This window comes from Tenebrio molitor, chromosome 2, assembly GCF_963966145.1.
Source record: "Tenebrio molitor chromosome 2, icTenMoli1.1, whole genome shotgun sequence".
Classification (NCBI taxonomy): domain Eukaryota; kingdom Metazoa; phylum Arthropoda; class Insecta; order Coleoptera; family Tenebrionidae; genus Tenebrio; species Tenebrio molitor.
In genome coordinates this window covers 32,472,859-32,499,015 of record NC_091047.1, presented here as the reverse complement: position 1 = coordinate 32,499,015, position 26,157 = coordinate 32,472,859, and the positions used below count along the sequence as shown (strand labels likewise).

The 26,157-nt window shown below is 36.5% G+C and overlaps 1 protein-coding gene across 3 annotated transcripts; it reads right to left on the bottom strand.

Annotated features, from left to right (window-relative positions):
• On the bottom strand, positions 1–23,206 carry LOC138123644 (sperm-specific sodium:proton exchanger-like). Of its 3 annotated transcripts, none has more exons than XM_069038414.1 (13): positions 23,063–23,206; positions 22,780–23,014; positions 22,432–22,734; positions 21,645–22,368; positions 12,328–12,525; positions 11,759–12,268; positions 11,225–11,712; positions 10,926–11,174; positions 10,587–10,860; positions 10,288–10,548; positions 380–518; positions 198–329; positions 1–145 (listed from the first exon to the last, which is right to left on the bottom strand). In XM_069038414.1, exons 1-13 carry the CDS (start codon positions 23,204–23,206, stop codon positions 83–85), a joined length of 3,720 nt encoding a protein of 1,239 aa, XP_068894515.1. In that variant the 3' UTR covers positions 1–82. The 3 variants fall into 3 exon arrangements, with proteins under 3 accessions (XP_068894515.1, XP_068894517.1, XP_068894518.1); XM_069038416.1 differs by having other exon boundaries at positions 10,288–10,542; XM_069038417.1 differs by having other exon boundaries at positions 10,288–10,536.
• Positions 23,207–26,157: the final 2,951 nt, after the last annotated feature.

Here is a 26,157-nt window from a genome sequence, read left to right as displayed (position 1 = left end):
TATATAATAAGTTTTTATTAACATAACTATATTTGCCAGTAAATACTATCCTGATATCTTGTAGGTATTTCAAAGTGATATGCTACCGAGTGTTGGATGCATCTTTAAAAGCACTTGGTCTCCGCGATGATATTTTGGGCCGTATCTAAATTCAACAACAATTAGTTCATGCGTTGTCAAAATACCTATCAAGTTACAGTGCTGAAACTGATTTTTTTCTCTTTGCCAACTTTTTCACCAAACTTGTTTCCCGGTCGTCTATGTCCTCGACTTCTTGACTCCCTCGACTGGATTAGATGTTGCAAGCACTTATTTGACTTATCGCTTACCTAAAAATCATTACAAAAAAGTGTATAATCATTGATAATAAAAGTCGTACCAATTCGCATATTTTCTCCGCATCTACCATCATTTCATACTCGTCACAATCTTTCGCCGGGACTATTAACAGTTTTGTTTCTATGTCACAAAACACATTCGATTGACTACTCTTGGGGAGAAGCAGCCTCTGAACGGTCCTGAAATAGTATATAACGGTATTAGGCCGATATGGGTTATACAGGGTGATGAAAAAAAAGTGCCCACGACTGAAACTTAAATGTCCTTTTCTGTCGAAGTATTGTGAAAATCAACACAAAAATGGTCTAAAAACATTCTTTTAAAAATTAAACAGCTTTCCTAACAGTACAAATTGGCAATATTGCACTTTTTTTTCTAAAAAATATTATATTCACGTACTTCGCCGTATCTAAGAAACCAATGCTGATGACAGATTCTGTCACCTGCATAAAAATAAAGCTGTCATGTGGATATGAAACAAAATTTTAATTTACAATAAATTGAACAAAAAGTTAAATGTAATTAAATCTTATAATAGCTGTTCGAAATTTCTCCCACCAACTTCAATGCACAATGCTGCTCTTCGAACAATGTTCTCTTGAATCCTTTGAAGCATAGGAACATTTATGGTATTAACTGCTGCGTTGATTCTTTCTGTTAATTCCTCTAAGTTAGCAATCGGCGTAGCATATACAAAATTTTGGAGGTGACCCCAGAGGAAGAAATCACAAGGATTAAGGTCAGGTGACCGGGGGGGCCAAGCAATCGCGCCACCTCTACCAATCCATCTATTTGGATAAGTCTCGTCACACCAATCCCGTACTATCCTATCAAAATGTGGAGGGGCACCATCCATTTGTAGCCACATTTGCCTCAAAATTGCAAGGGGCAAATCTTCAAGCAAAACTTGAAAGTCATTTTGTAAAAATTGTAGAAAATTTTCTGCATTCACTCTGGCAGGTAGCGTAAAAGGTCCTACGAGGTTATTATCAATGACCCCAGCCCACAAATTAATTCCGAAGCGGTGCTGATGTGCACGAGGATGCACAGCGAAAGGATTTTCAGTTGCCCAGATATGATTATTAACTATGTTGATTAAAAATGCCGTCTTGAGAAAAATATGATTCATCTGTCCATAAAATGTTTTGAATAAACCTATAAACCATTCACGATTATTTCAAATTCGGACTATCAATGAAAATCTGACATTTTAGTTGGCAGTATTGTGATTTGTCTTAATAAATCTATTTTAGGTTATAATTCAACCGAACACTGCTCCCAAGTTGTTACATTTTTTAAATAATTGAACGCATTAGGAACAATAATCGTAAAATTGTAATTGAAATGAAACATACATATTTGTAGGGCAGTTCTGGGTAAATTCTTATTAACTAAATTAATGACGGAATTGACAACAATGAGAATATTTAAAAACGAAACGTCATATGACAGGACCTGACGCCAATCTAACAAAAAAATATCGCGGCCTCCTGCGTGTTTAAAATAATCGTGAACGGCATATAGGATCGATTCTGTGACGTCCAAGTAGCCATTCACAAAATTCTACTCTGAGGGGATAATCACCTGGACGAAGAGCTTGCACTTTAACATAGTGATAAGGATGATAATGTTCGTCAGCCAGGATACCTTGTACCGTGCGATAGTCTACGTGAAACTCTCGCGCCAAAATAGCTTCCTCCAAAGCTGGTGTTCGAACTTCACGAGGCCTTCCACGATTTACATAAGGAGGCATTATTTGGCCGTTTTCTCTTAATCGCTGCATCAATCTTCTTATTACCTTAGCGTCTGGATGACGTCGTTGAGGGTACAGTCTGGCATAGTCTCTTGCTGCTTCAGATGCGTTATCATTTGATGCACCCAAGCAGAGTAACATGTCTACATATTCGTTAAAATTGTATGCCATTTTTTCAGACTTTTTGGAAAATTGACAGGTTAAATTTGACAAAACCATTAATATTAAAAATTGAATTATTGTTGCTATCGTTTTCAAAAATTACATGTTTCTGTGTCTTAGGAGCTTTGCAATGTTGTAACATTGACGAATTTTCTTTGGACCCAAGAAATGGTACTTTAACATCTTTAATAACGTTGGTTCCGATAGACTTTTTGCATTTTTTACTTAAGAACATTATCAACTCGACCAAAATCTAGACTTCAACAATAAAATTATTAGTAAACGGTTAATCATATAGATTTCTATTGTCTAAAAAGGAAATCTTATATCTTGGCGAAGAGTGGACAAATTTAATTTTGGATTTCGAATTCGTGTTTAGTTAAAAATACTTTATAACGTGCAGGTTAGCACGGGCACTTTTTTTTCATCACCCTGTATAACAGACGAGTTTGAGATATTGTAAAATCGAGGCAGAGCCGAGATTTTATAATCAACCGAGTCTGTTATATCCATATCGGCCGTATGTTGTTTTATAGTTTTCTTTATACCAATAATACAGAGTGATCAACAAGGACTGAAGCTGTTGGCAACAATGACAAAATGTTGCTGTTCCAAATTCGCACAATATAACACAGACATATAATACAAAAATTAATAAATATTTAGAACTATCCGTTGCTATGAGAAATCTTTGGTGTTTAGAAAAAATTTCGATTTTACCATTTATAATTTCAGCAACAGGAATAGTACCGCAATCTTTTTTTAAAAATTTAAAAATTTTGGACTTAGAGAACACATTGGTGGTTGAAATTCAAAAAGGTATATTATTATACTCATGTCACATCGTGAGGAAATTCCTTAACATTGACACAGAACATAAAACACAAAAAAGTCAAAATGTGGAGGCGAGACGCCGGTAATTATGTTGATAAGCACTGCACTATTACTTGATAGTATTATCCGTAATAGTGTATGTACTCCGGCAAAATTGCCGTGCCGCCGGGTGGAGGTGGGATACGAAAGCACAACAAAATGCCGCAAATTAAAAAATTTTGCGTTATTGACTATAGTTCTTCCGGATTAACAAAAATAACCTAAATTTTTTGACATTCACAACTTGCAGCGGGTGCCAACACTGACGCCCAAAAAATTTTCATACTTTGGGAATATTTTGCTGTCATTTGCTGCCAACAGCTTCAGTCCTTGTTGATCACGCTGTACTTAACATTTAACGATGATTTATTTGCAAGACTGACATTTCTCTTTACTTCAAAAATTAAATTTAGTTGTCATTTGTGCCGTAACCGAAGCAACGGCAGCAAAAATAACGGCCTCAGTCTGATAATTTTGAATAACGGCCTAGACTGTTATAGGTGTCATATCAATCAAGCATTGAGTACTATCGCGGCCAAAATACTTTGGTCGTCACTTTTCGACACTTCAAATGTAAATCAAGTATTAATGGCAATATACATGACAATTTCAAATTATTCTTGTCAAAAATATGGCACCTTCAGTTTTTGATAAATATAGAATCGTCTTGCTTGCTTCTGAAGGTTGTCTAAACCGCGACCATGTTGATCTTTTGCTTTTGAACCCTGCCTCCGCAGCTGGGATTTACCCCACCCGTATGACACTGATAGATTAAAATAATTTTGACAGTAGTAAAAAATAAGGTTAAACATCCTAAAGTTTGCTTTACAATTCAATGTCATTTATGTCACATTGACGACCAAAGTATTTTGGCCGCGATAGTACCTACTGATAAATCCTAATAACAGTATGGTATAAAGAAAAATTTTATTTGTAGGTACAGTTAATGTCAAAATTATCGAGTACACCTCAAAAATAAATCGAGAAGTCGATTTATTACAGTTTTTCCACATGTAAAGATGCCTTTTTAAAATTTAAATGTCGCTGATATTTTAGAGCACCACAATATTGTCTGTTTTTTCCTCTACACAGTGCTCTTCGCGATGTTACAATACTGGGCTACCCTCCGGATCAACCACCTTTCTTCTAATTTGGAAAGAATGAGCACTTTCGCGTTTTCGGTTAGATTAGGCATTTTGTTTGTCAAAATTGACACTGATCGTTGACAAAAAATATAAGTGCTTTTTACACTGTAGAAAATTAGGTATACTATTGCGGGCAAAAAAAAGTGGGCCATCAAATTTCTGTCAGTTTTGAAAAATTCGATGTAGTTCAAGCTTTATTGTCATTTTTTTGACACTATTCCAGCTGACAGTTTAAATAGTTATTTGGATCACAAGTCCAGAAAATGATATTTTGCGAGTGTGAGTGATATTGCGTAGCCGAGGCGGTTTAGCCGAGGCGAAGCAACACGAGTACTCGCAAAACATTTTCTGGACGTGTAATCCACAAAATTTTTCATGCCGACAAATTTAAATCATTTTTAAAAAGTAAAAAATTTGTTTCACAAGCGGAATCGAACCCGCGACCCTCGCGTCTCTGAGCCGAAACGGAGTCCGTTGGCTACATTCAATGCTGCCTGCCTATTCTCTAGTCAAGGTCACTTTTATAAGTACTAGGCCGGGAATTTAACGGTCCCGGCGGATTTTGAATCATGCAAAACCGTCGATAACGGCCGGCGGCATGAAAAATTTATTTTATACTCCTATTTTCCTTTTCCAAATGCCCTCTTCTTTTGATAAAGGTAGATTTTGATTGAAACTTTGCATTAAATAAATATTCACTACGTGCTTACTTACAATCATTCCCTACAACCTACAAACATTAATGACAACGTCAATCAATTTAAAGTAGGGTTAGAATCAGGCAATCAGGTAAGGGTTATTTCACATTAAAAGTCAAGACAATGACAATGTCCTACTTTTTTTGCCCGCAATAGTATTCTAATTTTGAAATTAACTCAGGCACGTAACTAAGGGGGGGCCTGGGGTGGCACAGGCCCCCCCAAAAATAATTGTGCCCCCCCGGGTGCCCCTGCAAATTTTAGGTCCAATCCAATACATTATTGTCAGATAATTTCTCTTAATTATGTAGGTAGATACATACTCGTATATTGTTTCTTGAGAAATCGAAACAAAAAATTATCTCACAGGAAATAGCTTAGACATGCAGTGTTTACAATAATGTTAAATACCCATACCCAAACATTGCATTTGTGACAGTTCAAATTACATAGATTGGAGTTCAAATAGCGTAAGTTGTGCTGAGAGTCGCAGTTCTCAGGAAAGCGATATTAATTCAGTGCCGAGTGTGGGTACTTGAAACCAAATAAGATGGTATTTTTACATTAGGTACTTCGGATTTCTTTTATTTTTCTTTATCTCAAATTCAGTCCACATTCAGCATTTAGTCAGTCTTTGCAATTCGGCGTTACGGGATCGTTGGTAACTGAAAATGTCGGAAAAAAAACGTAGCATCGCGGACTATTTTGTTCCGTCTAAAAAATTCAAAGAAGACACTAGTGAAGTGCCAAGTACAAGTAGTGGTGTGACAGTAAATACAAGTGCCGGGGTAGTTGAAAGTGGTACTGTGAGTGACGAGGATTATGACGATACAGATGATTCTACTACGGAAGATGATATTGAATTACACGATGAATCAGATTCTGAAATACCTCAATTTGTGGAATGGATGTCAGAAAGATCACAATCAGGAAGTTCTTCTCAGCAAAGAAGTGTAATAATAGCACCTGCAAAACCTGGACCCGGAGACTTATCGCAATTTGTACTGGATGGCCCCAAACAGCCAGGCCGCCAATTTTATCCAAAAACCAGGTTTGCCAATAAATTGCGACAATTTAATAAAAATTGGTATAATTTATTTCCGTGGGTAGAATACAGTATAACTGCCGATGCCGTTTTTTGTTTTGCATGCAGACATTTTTCTACTCACGTTGAGGTTGATAAAACAATTTTTATAAATGTTGGTTTCAAAAATTGGAAAAAAGCAATGGACCAAAACGCCGGTCTAAAATTACATAATGTAAGCCATGAACATAAAAATTCTATGATTAAATGGGCCTCATTTAAAGAAATAAAAATTCGAGATACTAATGTCCAGTCTGTTGCTGCTCAAGTAAATGAGGCACATTTAAATTTGGTAAAAGAAAATAGAGCTTACCTTGGTATTATTGTGGATATATTAATTTATACAGCGTTACAATGCATACCACAAAGAGGAGACAAGGAGGGAATAGAAAGTAGCAACAGAGGAAATTTTTTGGAACTTTTGACGTTATTCGGAAAATATAACGAAATTGTGAAGAAAAAATTTCTGGCCGACGAAGCTGCTAAAAATGCGAGATACACAAGCCCGCTAATACAAAATCAATTACTATTTGTTATATCTAAAATGCTTTTAGATCAAATTGGGGACGATATTAGAAAAGTTTCATGTTTTGCTGTAATTTGTGATGAAACAAAAGACATAAGCAAAACTGAACAGTTATCTGTCGTAATTAGATATTATTTAGAAGGGGCAATTCATGAAAGATTCATTGGTTTTCGACCAGCCCGGGAATTAAATGCACAGTCTCTTCTTGAATATATCAAAGAGTTGCTAGCAAGGTGTTCAATAGATATCAACAAATGTGTGGCACAAACGTATGATGGTGCCAATGTTATGAGTGGAAGAGTGAATGGAGTCCAAAAACTACTACGAGATGAAGTGGAAAATGCATTATACGTACACTGCTATAACCATAGATTAAATTTGGTGGTGGTGGACATTTGCAAAAATTTGCCGAGTGGCAACTCATTTTTTGGCTTGGTAGAAAATTTGTACGTCTTTATTTCGGGTTCGGCAGTGCATTCTAAATTTGTGCAAATTCAAAAAGACCTTAATCCGAACAAAAAGGTGATTGAACTCAAACGGATTTGTCATGTTAGGTGGACAGCCCAAGTTTTTGCTTGCATATCATTAAAATCAGTATTGGGAGAACTTTTAGTGTTACTTAATAAAATTATTTTGAATCGGGATGATCGTGCCTCTGAAGCAATTGGACTTTTACATCAAATGGATTTTAATTTCGTTTTTAACTTGTGTTTGTATTCAAAAATTTTAACAATATTCAAAAAAGTTAGCGACTTTCTCCAAAAAGTCACTTTTAATTTAACAGAGGCAAATATACTGATTGAATCAATCGTTAGCTCATTCAGCGATATGAGAACCGATTCAAATTCAATGGTATTCCTTGAACTATTTTCTGAGGCTAAAAAAATATGTAGTGACAATAATATAAACATACGACCTATTACAAGAGAAAAGAAAATACCAAAAAAATTTGCTTCCTATTTTATTACCGAAGAAATTAAAAGTCTAGAATCTTCAACTGAAACAAATAAGGATCATTTTAAAGTGGAAATATTTTATCCAGTCGTGGACGTAATTTTAAGTGAATTGGACAGACGTTTCAAAAAAAATTCATCAGTAATTTGTGCTATGGATGTTTTGCATCCACAAAATGCGAATTTTCTTAATTTTGAACATTTGAAACCAATGGCTGAACATTATGGATGTAACATGGATATTTTACAATGCGAACTGAAGATACTTCCTACAACTATTAAAAAATATGAAGAAACAGTTAAAACGAAAGTGGCTAATATTATGGACTTCATAGATATTTTAACTAAGTACGATTTAGTGTTTCCGGAAACTTTAAAACTTGCTGTGATCGTTGTTACAATACCAGTGTCTAGCGCAGCTTGTGAACGAACATTTTCCTCATTAAAACGTATAAAGACTTACTTAAGAAACCGAATGACGGATGAAAGACTGGGTCACCTAGCAATTATTAATATTGAACGTGCGGCTGTCAAACGCTTAGAAACAACAAAAATAGTGGATGAATTTGACGCTTGTCATGAAAATCGTCGAATAATCCTTCATTGACTACTTTTATGGTAAGTAAATAGGTACTACATATATAATTAATATTTGTATCGTATTGAAGTGTATGATGCGCACTCGACTAAAATTATGTTAAAAATATGTTATGTTAAAAAAGCAGGGCTAAACCTCAAAAAATTAAAACTTAAACCGAACATTTTTTATCTTTTACAAGAGTCGTTTCACCTATCCGGGTGCACACTGTATATACTGTCGCGAGCAAAAAAAAACTGGTCGTCAAAATCATGCTTTGACGCAATGGAAAATGCTCCATTGTAAAACGGTCGTAAATATCATAACCTATCATCATTGTTGTTGTTGTTTGACACTAGTTATCATTTTTTTCTCATTTTTTTGACACTTGGTCATAATCAGGCAGGGAATTTTTTTAATTTGTGACACTCTAACCAAATTTTGAAATGACATTGACGACCAGAATTTTTTGCTCGCGACAGTACATACATACTTGACCAGACACAGATATACCTAGTATGATTCACAATTTACTATATAGGAACTCCAAAAATGCTCATATTGTATTGTTGCGGCCAAAAAAAAATGAGCAGCAATTTTTTCTATTGTAATAAAAAACTCTTTTTCAAATTGACATCATCCGTCAGTGTTATCTTGTGCCACAAGTATGGGTTTCTTGTTTTGTTACCCGAGAAACTTTCATTTTAATAGCCTGAATTACCAAAACTTATAAAGATGACATAAAATGTCAATTTAGTGGTCGCTTTTGTTTGGCCGCAACAGTAATTAGTTCTTGCGGGCCCCTGTTAAATATTTGGTGCCCTTAGAGTGCCCCACCTAAGGAAAAAGTCTAGCTACGTCACTGAATTAACTCTACATACTATTCCGGACACGGATTCTTGGCCATTTTTTAGACATTTCTAAAAAAAAATTTGTAAACCAGTCATTAGTGTCATTACTAAATGATAATTATTAAAAATCACTTTGAAGCTTTCCTTGTGACATCAAAAAAACAGGGAAATGGCATTATCGAGTCAAAAGTTGGGTTATATTCAATAAAGACCAATTCACACATATTTGTCAGTTAAATGTCAGTTGTGGCCAAGATTCCGTGTCCGTAATTGTCTACGGTAATTGTACATATTGGGTAATTCAAAATAATTGTGGATAAGTATGCAACTATGTACGAAAATTTATGTGTGGGTAGGATAGAGTTGACATTTTTTTGACTGTTCATAGTCGCCCAATTTTGAAGATTGTCAAATCAATGTGCAATGATATAACAAAAATCAAATGCACGCTTATGAAATGTCATACCTACTCTACCCCATCCACACAGTTGCCGATTAATTTTCGTACATAGTTGCCATATTTACCACAATTATTTTGAATCACTCAATACTTTCCAATATACAGACTGTTATTAAAATGCGTTCAAAAAATTTAAACAGTGATAAAACATCAAAACAAATTACTTTTCTATTTACCATTTTTTCGAAAAATCTTTGTAAACCCAGATAAAATTTTAATTAGTTTGATCATAAACTCTGGTACCCGCCAATGGTCCGCGCGTACATTAAAAGCGAAACAAGATAAAAACTTAGATAATCAAGCAAAAACAAATTCTTTATTCGTAGTGAGAGTGACATAGAAATTACGCACCACACTTCATCTAGGACACAAACCTTTAAATTAAATGTTCGAAATGATGCCTTCCGTTATCAGTACCATAATCCCCTAAATGCTGAATAGTATTCACATGCACAGGAAATTTGGCGATCGGGAAATCTGTCCATGTGTAAACGCCTGGCTGCTCCGGCATTTGATAAAGCTTCCCCGTAGGTGAGCACCACCGGATTAGTGAATTAGTGTACCTAGGTACTGCACATTTTTAACGAGAATTACGGGAAATTCACTTTCTGATAAATTGTAAACACGGCCACATGCAAGTGAAGGACGTGACTAAATTGTGTCAGTAAGTTTTTGCAAGACCTATCCACCTGGATTTTTGCCGTATTTATTTTTTTTTGGTTAACCTTTTTCGTATGAAGCCGTTGTTCTTTCACCGTCCCATCCATAAACGACTCGATGACACGGAATATGGTAAAAATAATTTGTTTTGATGAGTTCTATCACTGATTAAATTTTATGAACGCACGCTGTAGAAGCGGTACTACCTTGGTATGTAGCATGGTGCGGTATAGAGCTTTTTAGTACTGGAATCCTCGACCATTCCTTCGATCAGTATTACATCCTCCATCATCTCATTCACAACGAACACTTTGTAATTCGAAATGTCCGGTACAAACGAGCGTTCTATTACATACTTGATTCTGTTGTTAGTGAACGTACGGTAGGACGGTATGTCCATTATTATTGGCAAAGCTATTGAGTAGCTCACGGACTTCCAAAGTCTGCATTCCAGTCTGAAACTTACTCTGTGATCAAGTAAGTACCAATTCACTCTAGTACTTACCCGTTGATCGGATCAGAATCGTTGCTCATAGCTGCTTCAATCACTTCTCGACTTAAAACGTATACTTGGCTATAAGTTTCTGCTGTGATTACGCAATTGTAAGGTCTTTTCGTCAGGGTACCAAGCTCTCCGATACTGTTACCCGGAACAATGTACTCGTAAGTTGTGTCGTTGTATTTACTAGATGAGATATAGTCAACCACAGGAAGAGCTCCAGTTGTAGTTAGTTTTTTCAAATCGGGTGGATAAGCGGTGTATGAAAGAACGAAGACACCTGGAGTCAGAATTTTGGAACTAATTTTGGTGACACCACTAAATAGATAAATGGTCTCAACGTACCCGCAATGAGAATGTAGATTCCTTCAGTAAGAGTTTTTTCTGCCAGAACGACATCCCCCGGGTCAAATTTCTTTGTGTTGACGTGATTGTACAAGAAATTGATCAACTCTTGGTCACTTCCCATCCACGGCACATTTTCAAAAATAGTTCTAGGAGCAGGGGGTTGAATCGGTTTCATCCTGTGGACATACTTGTACCTGTCCGCTAAAGATATCTTCAATTTTGTGTACTCGACCTCATCCACCCACCCTATTAGAAAACTACAATAGTGCGTAATGGTACCGGATGTTATACCCAACCTGAGATCTTTAAATCTTTTATGTCGTACTTCATACTCTCCAACACCGCACTAGCCGCCAATTTCGTCTTGACACTGACGGCAATCCACGGTCTTTCCTTTTGAGCTATCCCGAGCAGTTTGCTGATGATGAGTCGATCCGTATCTATCTGGTCTTTTATACTTTCTCTGATATTTTCGTTGTCGACGATATGTGGCAAATTCTCTAAAATCTCCTCTTCTCCTGCGACATAATTCTTTCCCAACTCGTAAGCCAATGCCCTGTGCTTGTTGATCTTGAAGTCGAAGTATTTGATGATCTTGCCGTAGGTTTTACGGAAGATCGTAATCATTTTCAACAAGCCCAAGATGCGGAGAAGTCGCAGGCATAGAGTGACGTACTCATAGACATCCTGATTGATAAGCTCCCTTATGATGGACACCATGTCTATGATAACGTCGACGAAGGCGGAGCACAAGACGATGAAATCAATGATGTTCCAGCCGGACCTTGAAGTTTATTTTTAGAGGAAATAGTTGTGTGAGTCGGGTTTACCGGAAATAGGTGGCGAAGCCATGCTGACAGATATGGATCCATGAATAAGCAAAGATTTTCATCCAAAACTCCACTAAATAGGCGAGAAAAAAGAAAAGGTCTATGGTAAAGCTTACGGCAAATATATCGGTTTCGTTTTCGGAAATCTGTGTTATTCGGTAAATCACAAAACAGATGTTCAGGAATATTATCAAGTACATGGTAACTTTGCAACGAGTACTTGTGATGATCCTGTAGCACACATATCTGTAATACTGTCTCGGATTACTGATTATGTCTTCTTCAGACTTCAGTAGGCGTATTATTCGATTTTTTACGAATCTGTGGATGTAGCCTTCTTTCCTGAACATTTTACATAGACCATCTAGTTCAATGATTGCTTGATCTGTATCCATCGCGATTTCGACCGCTTGGTGCAGGATTCGTATGCCTTCTTTCGAGATCAATCCGTCTTCGTATTGTTTAGAATAAGCGATTTTCTTTAGTTTTAAGACCCTCATTTTGGCTTCCCTGTATACAATTCAGCGTTACGAGATAAAATGAAAATAAAATGAAAAATCCTTGAAAACCTGTTCATTTCTTTGAGTTCTTTGGAGGTCGGTTCGGTAGGGAAGCTCTTCTTGCAGTCAGGACATACTGCAAATCTGTAGCCGAGGAAGTGGTCGTCTTCTTCGTCATCTTCAAACTTCATCTGTACCGTATTCTTGTATGGGTGTTTCAGACCAGTTTTGCTGATCACTAGGGGCCAATTAGCGTCAGACAGGAACCTGCAGATAGGACATTATTAACCAACGTTGAGAAGACTACTATTATAAAGGGTCTTTCAGAACTGGCGCCTCAGAGAAAAATGGCACTTGCCGACGACAATAAGTTGTCAAAAAATAGAAGAATATAATTTACTACTGCTTACATAACTGAGTTACAATTCTATCAATCCCCGAAGGGCATCTCGAGGTGTGATGTTATTTCTACTAAATAAAGCCTGTTACTAGGTTTCAAAAATAATATCATCAGCTATAAAAAATGTTTGGGTTACTGTAATTTTGACACTATTAGATTTGACTTTTCATTGTAAACAACTTTAAGTTAACGATGGTGTCATCTGAAATGTTACAACTGTCAATCCACCGCAAATTCGGATGCCTTCTGGTTAAGCAAAGCCAATGGGTGATTCTACAAAACCCTTGGAGCGTAGCGACTCCACGGAACTGAGCTGAGTCACCAGTGTCGGATCTGACAACAGATCGGTTACAGAGGCTCTGATGCGCAAAACCTACCGACGATTTTTGGCTGGTATGACGGGATCGGTCGCGCTCTCAAGTTTCGTCTTGGACTATGACAATTGATGTCATACAACATGATGATAGGTTATGATATTTTCGACAGGTTTTACAATGGACCATTTTCGATTGTGTCAAAGAATGACCTTGACTACCAAAATTTATTGCTCGCGACTGTACTATGGCGGACAATAAATTTAGGCCGGCCTGTCATTGGCTCCACATCAAAATGTGAAGCTGGCATTATATTCAACTAACCCCATTTTCGAGTTTTCTCATTCTTGTCATCGTGAGAGCGATAATCAAAATTAAAACTGGGGAAAGAAGCGTGTACCAGAGAGAAGTGCGTAGATACTACAAATCAGCTACGGTAATGCGTCATGATCTGTAAGTTACGAAAAGGGCGAAGGAAACGCCAAACAGCTTGAAAACCTTTAGTTTGACAAACTAACACTTCAGTGATAATGACAATAAATGGTCGCTTGCATTGACTTTTTTGAAATGTCAGAAATTTGCTGGCCTAAATTTATTATCCGCCATAGTACTATAGCGGCCAAAAAATTTTGGCCGTCAGTTTCTTGACATTCAAGTAAAGTGTAAATAAACCTTTAGGAATCGTAACCCCACTTTAGATTCTTGTCATTTTGACAAGACAATTTAAACTGTTTGAAGCTCAAATATTCGAAAAATCCGACATGAATAAACAAAATTAGAGCAATCGTACATAGATAACCTGAGGTAAACGTTCTGTGTAGTAGAAATGACAGAATAATTTTGAGTTTCGAAATTTACTACCCAAAAAATAACGTTCATAGTCAAGACGGTAATCATGATGACAATAAAGTAGGGATTACGATTTTTTTTTTTTTTTATTGACAGACAATGACGGCCAAAATTTTTTGGCCGGCATAGTACTATGGCGGACAAAAAATTTTGAACGACTTGTTATTCCTTTGACATATAAATGTAAAACTGGCTTTATGGTCAACTAACCTCATTTTTTATTTTTGCCTTTCTTGTCATGTCACCAGTGACAGATTAGTCAATCATAGATTAACACAAAAATGTTGGTGTGCCTATGTCGGCTCACGAATGGTGAACGTGGATGAATCTTAATCGTTTCGTCTTTGCCGTCGAAATTGCGAAAGTCGCTGCAGCCCCTAGGGTATCGAGTGGTGTAGAATGTAGATACGTACCTATCTAGTTCTTAGAGGTTTAGCATCAACACAAAATCAGGAATGTCTTCATCATTGATGAAACCAAATTTAGTTCTATTTACGTCAAGACAGAACGACCCAACAGGTTGTATTTTGGTACGCAAATATCAAAAAATTCAAAGTACAGATCAATCCACAATACTAACAAATTATAACATTTATTTATTAAACTTAAAATTAAGAGTTTAAAATAAAAAAAACTTTACAACTAAAACTGAAGAAGTCAATATTTGATCATTGCTCCATTTTGTTGTACAACCAAGAGCAATCTATTCCTCATGGACAGGCACAGATTTCGGTGATAGTTCGGGGGTACCTCGTTCTGTTCCACGGAAGACACCCGCCTTCTTCCAGAACCTGGACGCCGAACCACCGTCCCAGTGTGTTCGCACTTCCGCATAATGGCATGGATAGTGCCCTTCGATAACCCTAAATTCGTCGAAATTTGCCCATACGACATACCGCTCTGGTGAAGGGTTACTATTTTGGCTTTAGTAAATTCAGATACGGCTGGCATTGTATCACTAAATTATTATGTATTATAAACTTGAGAGACGTTTACTTCAAACCGTCAATTTTTCGATTTAATTTATAAACGTCATAATAACAGTAAAGGGCAGCTTACATTGACATTTTTTGATATGCCAAAATTTTGAACGAATTGTTACCTATTCCTTTGACATATAAATGTAAAACTGGCTTTATGATCAACTAACCTCATTTTATTCTTGTCTTTCTTGTCATGTCACCCGTGACAGATTAGTCAATCATAGATTAACACAAAAACATGGATGAATCGTAATCGTTACTGTACATTCTTTGCCGCCGAAATTGCGAAAGTCGCTACAGCCCCTAGGCTATCGAATGGTGTAAATGGGTACCTATCTAGTTCTTAGAGGTTTAGCATCAACACAAAATCAGGAATGTCTTCGTCATAGATGAAACCAAATTTAGTCCTATTTACATCAAGACAGAACGACCCAACAGGTTGCATTTTGGTACGCAAATATCAATCGACAATACTAACAAATTATAATATTTTATTAAACTTAAAATTAAAAGTTTAAAATAAAAAAAAAATAACAAAATAAAACTGAAGAAGTCAATATTTGATCATTGCTCCATTTTGTTGTACAACCAAGAGCAATCTATTCCTCACGGACAGGCACAGATTTCGGTGATAGTTCGGGGGTAATGCTATCCATGCTGCGGTAATCGCAGTCAAAAGTTCTTCCCTGTTTCGAAATATTCTCCGCTGAGCTTTTTAATTTTTTTACTAATAATGCCCACATATTCTCTATTGGATTTAGATTCGGACTGCGACTTGGCCACTCAAGGACGTTTATATTACGATCTTGAACCCATGCTGCTACCCTATGTGCTGTGTGGATTGACCAATTGTCATGTTGAAAAATAAAATTATTATTGGGAAAATGTGGTCCACAGAAGGTGCTGCCTTCTTCACGTTTTCAAGAATCCTAATATAAACGGCGTTGGTTAACCTCTCCTCCGCATGTAAGATTACCCCGGACTCTCCACTGAAATCCAGGCCCACATATTTACCGAAAAACGGCCACTACGATCGGTAGCATCAACATAACGTTCTTCGTACCTCGTATTTCTGGGTCGATATACTCTTATTTGGCCATTGGGGCACGATTGAAACGTTTTTTCGTCTGAGAAAACTATTCGACTCCAGAAAGCATCATCCTGTGGCAAGTGTCGTAGAGCAAAACCAACTCTGACTTCCTTGTGGAGAGGTGTTAAGGTCATTTTTCTTGCTGCCACGTGACTCTTTATCCCACTTGCCTTTATTCGTCGTCGAGCAGTTCTCACCGACCGGACCCCGGGAAATGAGTTATTGCCACTGCTTCTTCAGCGTTAGAGAAAGGCCTATTCTGCAGGATGTTGATGACTGCCTCGTTCTGTTCCACGGAAGACACCCGCCTTCTTCCAGAACCTGGACGCTGAACCACCGTCCCATTGTGTTCCCACTTCCGCATAATCGCATGAATAGTGCCCTTCGATAACTCTAAATTGTCGAAATTTGCCCACACGACATACCCCTCCGGTGAAGGGTTACTATTTTGGCTTTAGTAAATTCAGATACGGCTGGCATTGTATCACTAAATTATTATTATAAACTTGATAGACGTTTACGTCAAACGGTCAATTTTTCGATTTAATTTATAAACGTCATAATAACAGTAAAGGGCAGCTTACAATGACATTTTTTGATATGCCAAAATTTGATCGTTCAAAATTTTTTGTCCGCCATAGTACTATCGCGGCCAAAATACTTTGGTCGTCACTTTTTGACACTTCAAATGTAAATAAAGTATTAATGTCAATATACATGACAATTTCAAATTATTCTTGTCAGAAATATGGCATCTTCAGTTTTTGATAAATATAGAATCGTCTTACTTGCTTCTGAAGGTTGTCTAAACCGCGACCATGTTAATCTTTTGCTTTTGAACCCTGCCTCCGCAGCTGGGATTTACCCCACCCGTATGACACTGATAGATTAAAATAATTTTGACAACAGTAAAAAATAAGGTTAAACATCCTAAAGCTTGCTTTACAATTGAATACCATTTATGTCACATTGACGACCAAAGTACCGGGTGATTAAGAAGGACTGTTTAAGTTGGTAGTACAATTAGGAAATTTTTTTAATTCGGTTATTTATAACACTGCAACTGGATATGTTTTGTTGGTTTATTTGACAAATATCTGATATAGGTACAGCATTAACAACAACAAGCCACCAACAACCGGAAGTTACTCCTGTTATACGATTTAAAATACGATCCAGTGTTACCAACTTAAACAGTCCTTCTTGATCACCCCGTATTTTGGCCGCGATAGTACCTAACTGGGCCTGCGCCCTGACGAGCGAGAGTTTATTTCAAATTCGAAAAAGATTTCTCCTAATTTCTCATTAAATTTATTTTGAAAATGAAATTCAAGGAAGAAAGGTACGGGAAGTGAAGTGAGCGTAATCTTAACTATGATTTGGTGTATATGCGCACATTTTAGGGTGGTACAGTGTGGTTTTTTTACTTAATTTTGACACTGACAATTGTTTATTAAAAAATTTTCACTATTGGCATTTTACGTGTAAAAGTAAAAATCCTCGGATATTGGCTCTCCTAATTATTTTAGAACAAACTCTTAAATACAAAAGTTGTAGGGTTTTGAAAATGGTTCCCAATTCTTTTTTGTTTTGTCTTTTAACATCTTCCGGAAGTACACAATAATGGAAAAACAATTAAAGAATTTGTCAAAATAGCAATAGCTGGGAAGTGTAACCGAGGTGACAACCAAAGATGACAATGTACAAAGTGTCTATAAAAGAACATATATCAAGAGTCCTGTGGAATTGTGCGGCTCTATATTTTCTTTTGACCGAACTATGTCGAATCGTTGAAGCTGGCAAATTAGATGTCAAATGACAAATGTCAAATTATTAATTAAATCTTAGCATCAGTTTGTGAGTTCGGCCTCTTAGTTGTTTTGCGTGTGATTTTCTTCAACAGTCTTTATGAAGAGTAAAACGTTTTTCCGCAAAAGTGTGAACTGTGAATACCAAAAACAAGTTACGAAGTAGCAAAGGGAAAGGCCGATTTACCTATAGTTCCGTAACATGTACCTACACTTGGTTTCAAAACTTTCGCGTACACATTCAAAATCAAGTAACAACGATTTTGCAAAATTTAAGCAGTGTGAACGGGTAACTTTGAGATTAGGTTAAGGATGACATTGACAGCAATTAAAAAAATTATGTTCGGTCTTCTACTCACGGTCTCTTCTTGTTCCCACAGTGCTTTTATTTAGCCCATTATGAGTAGCACCCCTTCTTATGGACCACTCTTCTTCTAATTTGGAAAGCATCAAAACTTTGTCTTGCTCTGTCAGTCGAGGCATTTTGACTTTTCAAAAGTTTAAATGTCATAGTTGATTAAATACTACCTTGATTTAATACAGCGAAAAATAGGTGTACGCAAAAGTTTCGAAAGCAAGTGTACACTTCTATTAAAAAAAAAAGCGTACACGTATTGAGGGCTACTGTAAATGGGGATAAAATTAATTAATCGTTTCCAAGACAACGTATTACTGACATTTTGTATGTATGTCAAATGTGTGAACACAGTTTTTTATAAATTTTTAAATTGTTGTTAGATTGTTGAGAGTTGCCTTTTTCCATAAATTTGTGAATAAAAGTTTGAATTGTGTTTGTAGTAATTGGTAATAAATAAGGCAAAACATTTATACACATTAAAATCTCTGAAGAATATATCGATCAAATCCAGCTATCATCACGGGTTTGGTTACAGGTTCCTAAGTAACAACAATTAAATAATATGGCAATCTAGCCAAAATTGTGCTCACTACTTGTACGCTTTTTTTTTAATAGAAGTGTACGTATGGCATAACATATCAAAATTGAATCCTATTACCCACGGCCTCCTAGATTCATAAGAGTGATTCATAAGAGACTCTTATGAATCTAAGAGACTCTTATGAATCTAGGAGGCCGTGGATAAAACCATTGCGGTTTACTGAAAAGATTGCTTATTACTTACTGTAAACGTACGAAAATAAATGTCTTACCTTCGCTACTTCGTAACTTGTTGTTGGTATTCACAGTTCACAGTTATGCGGAAAAACGTTTTACTCTTGATAAAGACTGTAGTTGAAGAAAATCACAAGCAAAACAACTAAGACGTCGAACTCACAAACTGACGCTAAAATTTAATTAATAATTTGAGATTTGTCATTTGACATCTAATTTGCCAGCTTCAACGATTCGACATAGTGCGATCAAAAAAAAATATAGAGCCGCACAATTCCACAGGACTCTTGATATATGTTCTTTTATAGACACTTTGTACATACAGTTAATTTCAAAATAATACAGGATGTGGCACAACTCACGCCCCAGAGGAAACTGACTTGTGCCGACAGCAATAACATTACTGGAAAGACTGATTCTTTTTTCTTATCTGCTTTTTTAATCGAGTTAGAAGCATATTATCAAATCCACCAATCCCGTTAGTCAAGCGCGGAAAAACTAGGGAAGAACAGAATGAATGAGGGCGTTGCTTGGTTTCCAAAAATATTATCATTCTACTCAAAATATCTGCTCGACTGTATTTTATTGTCAAATTTAGCACATTATTGCACTGTCAAAAAATTTAGGTTAAGAATAATGTCAATAAATTTAATAAAAGTTGTCATCGTATAGCCCGCAACTATTAATACAAATTTATTATTGGGCGGAAGTCGTAAAGCAAACAACAAATGGTGGTTCTAAAAAGAACTGAGTTTAATAGAACGAACGCAAATAATAACAAAGCGAAACACAAACAAAACTCAAAGAAAGAAGAATTAAAGGAGATGCTCAAAATGTCTACCATTCATTTCGAGACACAGTTGTGCACGCCGTAGTAAGTTTAATTTAGAGGCCCTGACCATTTCAGGTGTAATTGTAACACTTTGTCCTATTTTATTTTGGTCAACGACTGTACTATTGCGATCAAAAAATTTTGTATTAATAACCTCAATTTTGATTGTGTCAATTTTGAAAATGTGAATGTCAGATTTACCGAGAAAATATTCAAAAAGTTGTAAAAATCAGACAAATGGAGTAGAACGAGATTTTAATTAATAAAAAATATAAAACGAATACCCAAATGTACTCGCATATTAAAAAAATTATATTTTAAACCGGTGTCAAATTGACAACAATTTCATCTTTCATGTGACAGTTTCAATAAAGCATGATTTAGAGTAATTTTTTTAATGTGACAGAAGTTTGATGTCCAAAATTTTATGATCGTAATAATACCTACGTAATTTGAAGAAGAAGACGCATAATTTGAGTTGCAATTTGGTATGCAACACTTAAATGACATTTTTAATTCAATTTGACGAATTTGACCAAGGACTTGTTAAAATTTATTTTAAATGTCGTATTAGTTTCAAAATTTTAGGAACATCGTAGGTCATGGAATGGCCTACCAGGAAATGTGGCAACACAGCCAGTGTCCTGGCCTGTAAGTTGAGACCGTCTTGATTTTGGCCGCGCGATAGTATCACTAGATGGTCATAGCCAACTCGGTCCCAAAAAAATCGTGAATGCCTAATATTTCAGTTAGTAATAACACCGCCGTCTTGATGATTGACATATTTCACTATACATCTCCCTGGGCGAAGTTTTGGTGCCTGTGATCTCCACGGCGCCACTTTAGGTGGGAATGTCACTAAATAATCATAACCTCAGAAACAAATGTAATGAATTCAGTGAAGTTGTCAAAGTGCAATGTCAAGAGTCTCACAGTTTAAAAGTAACTTTAATATTTAATAACAAAAATTGTATTAATCTAGTTGATGCTAGTTCTGTTTGGTGTTTCTGGTTTTTAATATTTTGCTGTTAGTAGTGTTAGTGTTTATGAACTGGCTTTTTTATCATATTATTAGAACTGATATTGCGGTAAATGCTGCAACAAGTTCCGTTAGTTGTAAACCTATTTCTGGAATAATATTAAAATTATAATCTCAATCTTGGATTTGCAGTAGGTACACTATTTCCTAAGCGGGTCATTTCAGGTAAAGATGGGTCCATAACAAAACAATTATATTTGCTTGCCGTGCCATTCTTGGTGGAAATGAGTGGAAAGTATACTTTAAGTTTTGTACAGTTTTGAATGTAATTATATAACTTTGGACAAATTATTATTATTCTATGAATTTGCACTCGCCACTGACCAAGATATTTTCAAAAAACGCGGCGCCGAAACTTTGTCCCTTCCACATAACCGAACCAGTGCGCACCATCTTGCTTCTGTCAATTTAGAATATCCAAACTGTAATTACAATTAAAGTAAAGTATCATTTATCACTGGACAACTACGCATGACTGCATGCATCATGCAGATACATGTGTGTGGAGTGTCTAAATTAATTGTCACGATGCACATGACGTTGTCACACATTTGATAGCATGACAGTTAGTTGCTAACAGTAACCCCCGAAAACAACCCCAAATGTCAGAATCATGAGAACAATAGGATTTTTCGGTCTACGCCCAGGCCGCAATAGACACTCTGACTATCTAGCAGGTCGTGAGTAATACAATTTTATTCAAAAGGTGACAGATCTCATTGTTAACCTTGGTCAAAATTTATTATCGTTATTAACTCTTAAAACAAGCTAAACATGAGTCAATAATATTTAGTACCAAATCAGAACATATTATTTTTTCATTTGAGATAGAGCAGAAAAAATTGCACTTGTGAAATTTTTCCTATACTCCATTACCATGTTGTTTGTTTCCACCAGCAAAAAGAAGAAAGAAAAAAGAAAGTTACAAATACTTCTTACCTGTCCATTTTCAAAATGGCAATAGTCCTCTCTCTCGCTTGATAGATGTACTTCATGCAGTTATTCATGTTGACCTGCCTCCCAATCGACAGCTCAGACAGCCCTAACGCTTTCAACAGTATCGGAATTAGCGACCCGTTGATCAGGAGAAAGAGCATGTAGACGAGCACGTGGTGCATGAAGAAGGTTCTCGCCTTCACCAGGTCGCTCTCATACAGTTTGTCTAAAGTCAAAGTTAGACTCAATATGATCGGATTTTTGAGACCTCCCCACACGCAGATAATCATATTCTGCAGCGACAGACCGTATCCGATTCTACTCAGGATCGGCGAGAAGATGAAGAAGCTAAGTAAGCGACCCATGTTGGCAAGCAGATAGGTGATGAACACGTAGGCGTAGTCACTGAATGTAAAATGATTTTCAAGAACTGTAGGTATCATGATGCCGGTGATCAAAAAAAGGAGGCCATTAAGGATGGTGGCTAGCACTTTCCACATGTCGGTAATGAATTTAGCCATATCTTTCGACAGTGCCGCACGCTCAATTCCCATCATTAAGCCGGTGAACATGACTCCAATTACTTCTGCGTTCGCCACTTTCTTACAAAAATCGTAGCTGATGTAGCACATGGCTATGGAGAGGATCAAAAGACTGACGGGTTCGTTGTAGGCCATGCGCATTATACTGGCACCTAACAGACCGGTAAGGTAGCTGATAGGTATTCCTAAAAGGGTGAATCGTGCGTTGAAACAAAAATTGAATGTCAGAATAGATTTCAAAATCTCACCAAGAAAGATCAGTCTCACAAAGGCCATTACAAATTGGTACCAGTGAACGACCCATCCGCCAATATTGTACAATAGCAGATTGTACGCGAATAATGTGAAGGCAGTGGAAAGGATCATCTCACCGGTTAGAAGCATGGCAACGTGTTTAGTGTGAGTGCTAAGTTCCTTAAGGACGCGCAGCACATCCAGTGGATAAATAGCAGAAAACAAGATACCAAACGTCAGTCCGTCTATGTTGGACCAGTTCGGTCCTATTATCAACTTCATGGTAAACCCACAGAAACATGCGCTTAGTAGAGATACTACAAAGAATGTTTTATTGTTATATTTATAATCAAGCAAGTTACCTGGTAGCGCAATGATCATAACTTGTGGCAGAGACTTGACGAAGGTGTGGAAATCCGTGCAGAATGAAATGCTAAAAATCATTATGGGAAGGTAAAATTTAGGCAGGCCTTTGTGATTACTATCTGCCATTTCCCTGACGGACATCATCCATTCGGAGTAGTAGGAACCAACTGCTAACAATATTCCCACAATTATCACGAACACGGAGTAGGGAATGGTTATTTGGAAAGTGTGCTGCTTACGGTCAGTAAAATTTAAGTTTAAAATTTGACAATTACTTACTCGTGCCAAATGTTGCATAAGAGCAGCGACGACCACACCTCCGAAGATGATTAGGTATGTGCCATGTGCCTCTGGCGAGTCATATTGGCAGTTTACATGATTTAAATTCAAAAAAATCACTAGGATAACAAGTACTTTATGCATTTTTAAGGCTTGCCGTTTTTATGTTGCTTTTTATATATTTTTAAGGAGGGACAAAGCGCAATCGATAAAAGTTTTCTAAATTAGAAATTGTTTGATTAGTTTCCCAGACCACATAAATCATAGCCTCCCATAATCTATTCACGATGAATGTGGATAAGGGGTGGCGGGCGGCTATGGCATCTGGTAACATGTTGGTAGTAACTACAGAACAAATAAAATTCCCTAATAGGAATTGATGACTTTCGTGTTAGGTTAGGTGGATCTCAATTAAGGTTAGGTATACTCCAATTTTTTTTTAAATCAATTGTCAAAGTGTTGTCATGTTGGTATAAACCACTGGTTATTTGATAGTTATTAGATTGGTAACGTAAAATGTCAACTATATGTCAGTCATTTTGATGTAAAGGCGCTTGCGCTATTGAAGGCACAATTACATTTAAATAAAAATACAAAGTTAAATGAGTTTCCGAAAACAAGGATCTAACACAACGAGGAAAATTGGCTATGATTAGATTACGTGAACAAATGCAAACAGAAAAACCGACCATGCTAAATTGCAGTAAAGATGCACACATCATATTCGAGGTATTTTCTTTTAATATATGTATGAGTTCGTCACTGCGAGGAACTGATTAGAGAGGACTGGAAAAGATTGATGGGAAATCTACCAATTGAGGACATTCCTCTTCCGCAGAATCATATTCGGAAGACGATTATATAACCCATTAAATAAATTCCCATTTTCCTGTATATGTTAAGTTGCACTTTTTAGTGTGATTATCGTCTTTATTTCTTGTCTTTTGGTATAAAATTTGGTTACACCTGAAACTTTTCTGACATTTGAAAATTACTGATATAACCTCAAACCTGATCTAGGAAGAGATTTTACGATAGAGGTGTCCCGAAACGAAAGGTTTTAGGGTGGTACAGTCTGGTCTTTTAGGGAATTTTGACATTGACAATTGATTTAAAAAAAAATTGGACTATAGGTACACTTGCTTTCAAAACTTTCGCTTACACATTCAAAATCAAGTAACAACGACTTTGCAAAATTTAAGCAGTGTGAACGGGTAATTTTGAGATTAGGTTAAAGGTGACATTGACAGCAATTAAAAAAAAATATATGATCGGTCTTCTACTCACGGTTCCTTCTTGTTTTCCACCTCTTCTTTACTTATTACTTGTAGAACAGTGCTTTTATTTAGCCTATTATGATGAGTAGCAACCCTTTTTATGGACCACTCTTCTTCTAATTTGGAAAGCATCAAAACTTTGTCTTGCTCTTTCAGTCGAGTCATTTTGACTTTTTAAAAGTTTAATGGCCAGTTTATAGAAAGAGAATTAAATATTTAATTCGAATTAAATTTTAATGCGCGATTAACCCATGAATCCGCAACTTCGATTGGTTCAATCTGGTCACGTGTTCAGTTAATCTCGCATTTGATTACGATTAACTTAATTTCGCTTCTGTAAACTGGCCCTTAATGTCAGAGTTGATTAATTATAGCCCTGATTTAAAACAGCGAAAAATAGGTGTACGCAGAAGTTTTGAAAGCAAGTGTATTATGTGACGGAAACGGTAACATCGTTGCCAGCTTGAACGTACGAGTATTTCGAGTTGAATCATAATTTGAGTATGAATGCCTCTGAAATTCGAACGAATATTTATAAAAACAAATGTGCAACGTTAATTAATGCTATACATATGCTGGTGCTGGTGTATCCATTATACCAAATGTTTCAGGAAAATGTAAATTTATTAAATTTAATAAATGCCAGGAAACAAGACAAAACTGCAGAAGTCGGCACAAATTTTTTTCTGTATTACACGTCCAGAAACGGTTTTGCGAGTACGCGCATTTGCAAGCCTCGGGTGTCGGCCCGGCCACAAATCTCACTCCACTCGCAAATGTGCCGTTTCTGGCCTAGTGATAACGGGATATCAAATATCATCTTGGTCAAATGTGGTCATGGTTTTTCAAATAATTGTCGAAGCTAGATCGTGCATTTGAGTCAATAATTTTTTGAATGTCAAAATCTGTCAAACAGTTTTTGAATTATGGTACAGTACAGAGCACAAAATTTATATGATTTAAGCCTATTTTCGAACTGGTGTGCAAGTTCATGGAATTTGGGAATAGTCAGCGTTCTTGCTTGGGCAATTTTCGAGAGCACTTCCCATGCTTTACAGTAGAGCTCGTGCCAACTCTCATGATCGATGACGCAGAAACCAAAATGCGTACCGACGCGGCTGTACTATTCGAACTAAAAACATTGGTACTATTTTTTCACACTTTACAGATTTGTGAGCTCATTTATGTTGCTGTTTATTTGGCGACAGGTCTCTAGACAATGTCGGGCATTCTAGTCCAAACCGTTGGACAGTGTAAAATGCAAATTTGGCGCTACCCTGAAAATTTTAACCAAACGACAGATGTTTTTAGGTTTCACTTATCAAAATTGGGCTCCGCCTTCGCGCAGCTTTTGTCAAGGTCATCGATCATGAGAGTTGGCACAAGCTCTAATGTAAGTAAATAAATTGGGACGGACGTTTTCCAATCCATGACCACCTTTGAGAAATATAATGATTCATATCCTGGTACAATAGTTATTTGTGCGAGTATTCCCGAAACCGTTTCTGGACGTGTGATACACAAAAAATTTGGTGCCGACTTTTGCGGATATTTATTAAATAAAAGTTAAAGCACTTGTTTTAATAATTGGTTTAGGGACTTTTTTTGTGTTGTATGCTGATGTTCAATATAAAAACAAATAAAGACAATACCTTTATAACACCACCGGAAATTATCTAGCTTTTCTTTTAAGAATAAATAGACCAGGAACGCAAGAAACAACAAAGCAGACCTTCGAAAGCGGAAATAAGGTTAAGTTGACTTTTTGTTGATAGGTTGTGAATATTTGGCAGTTTTCGATTAGTACCTATAGTCTAT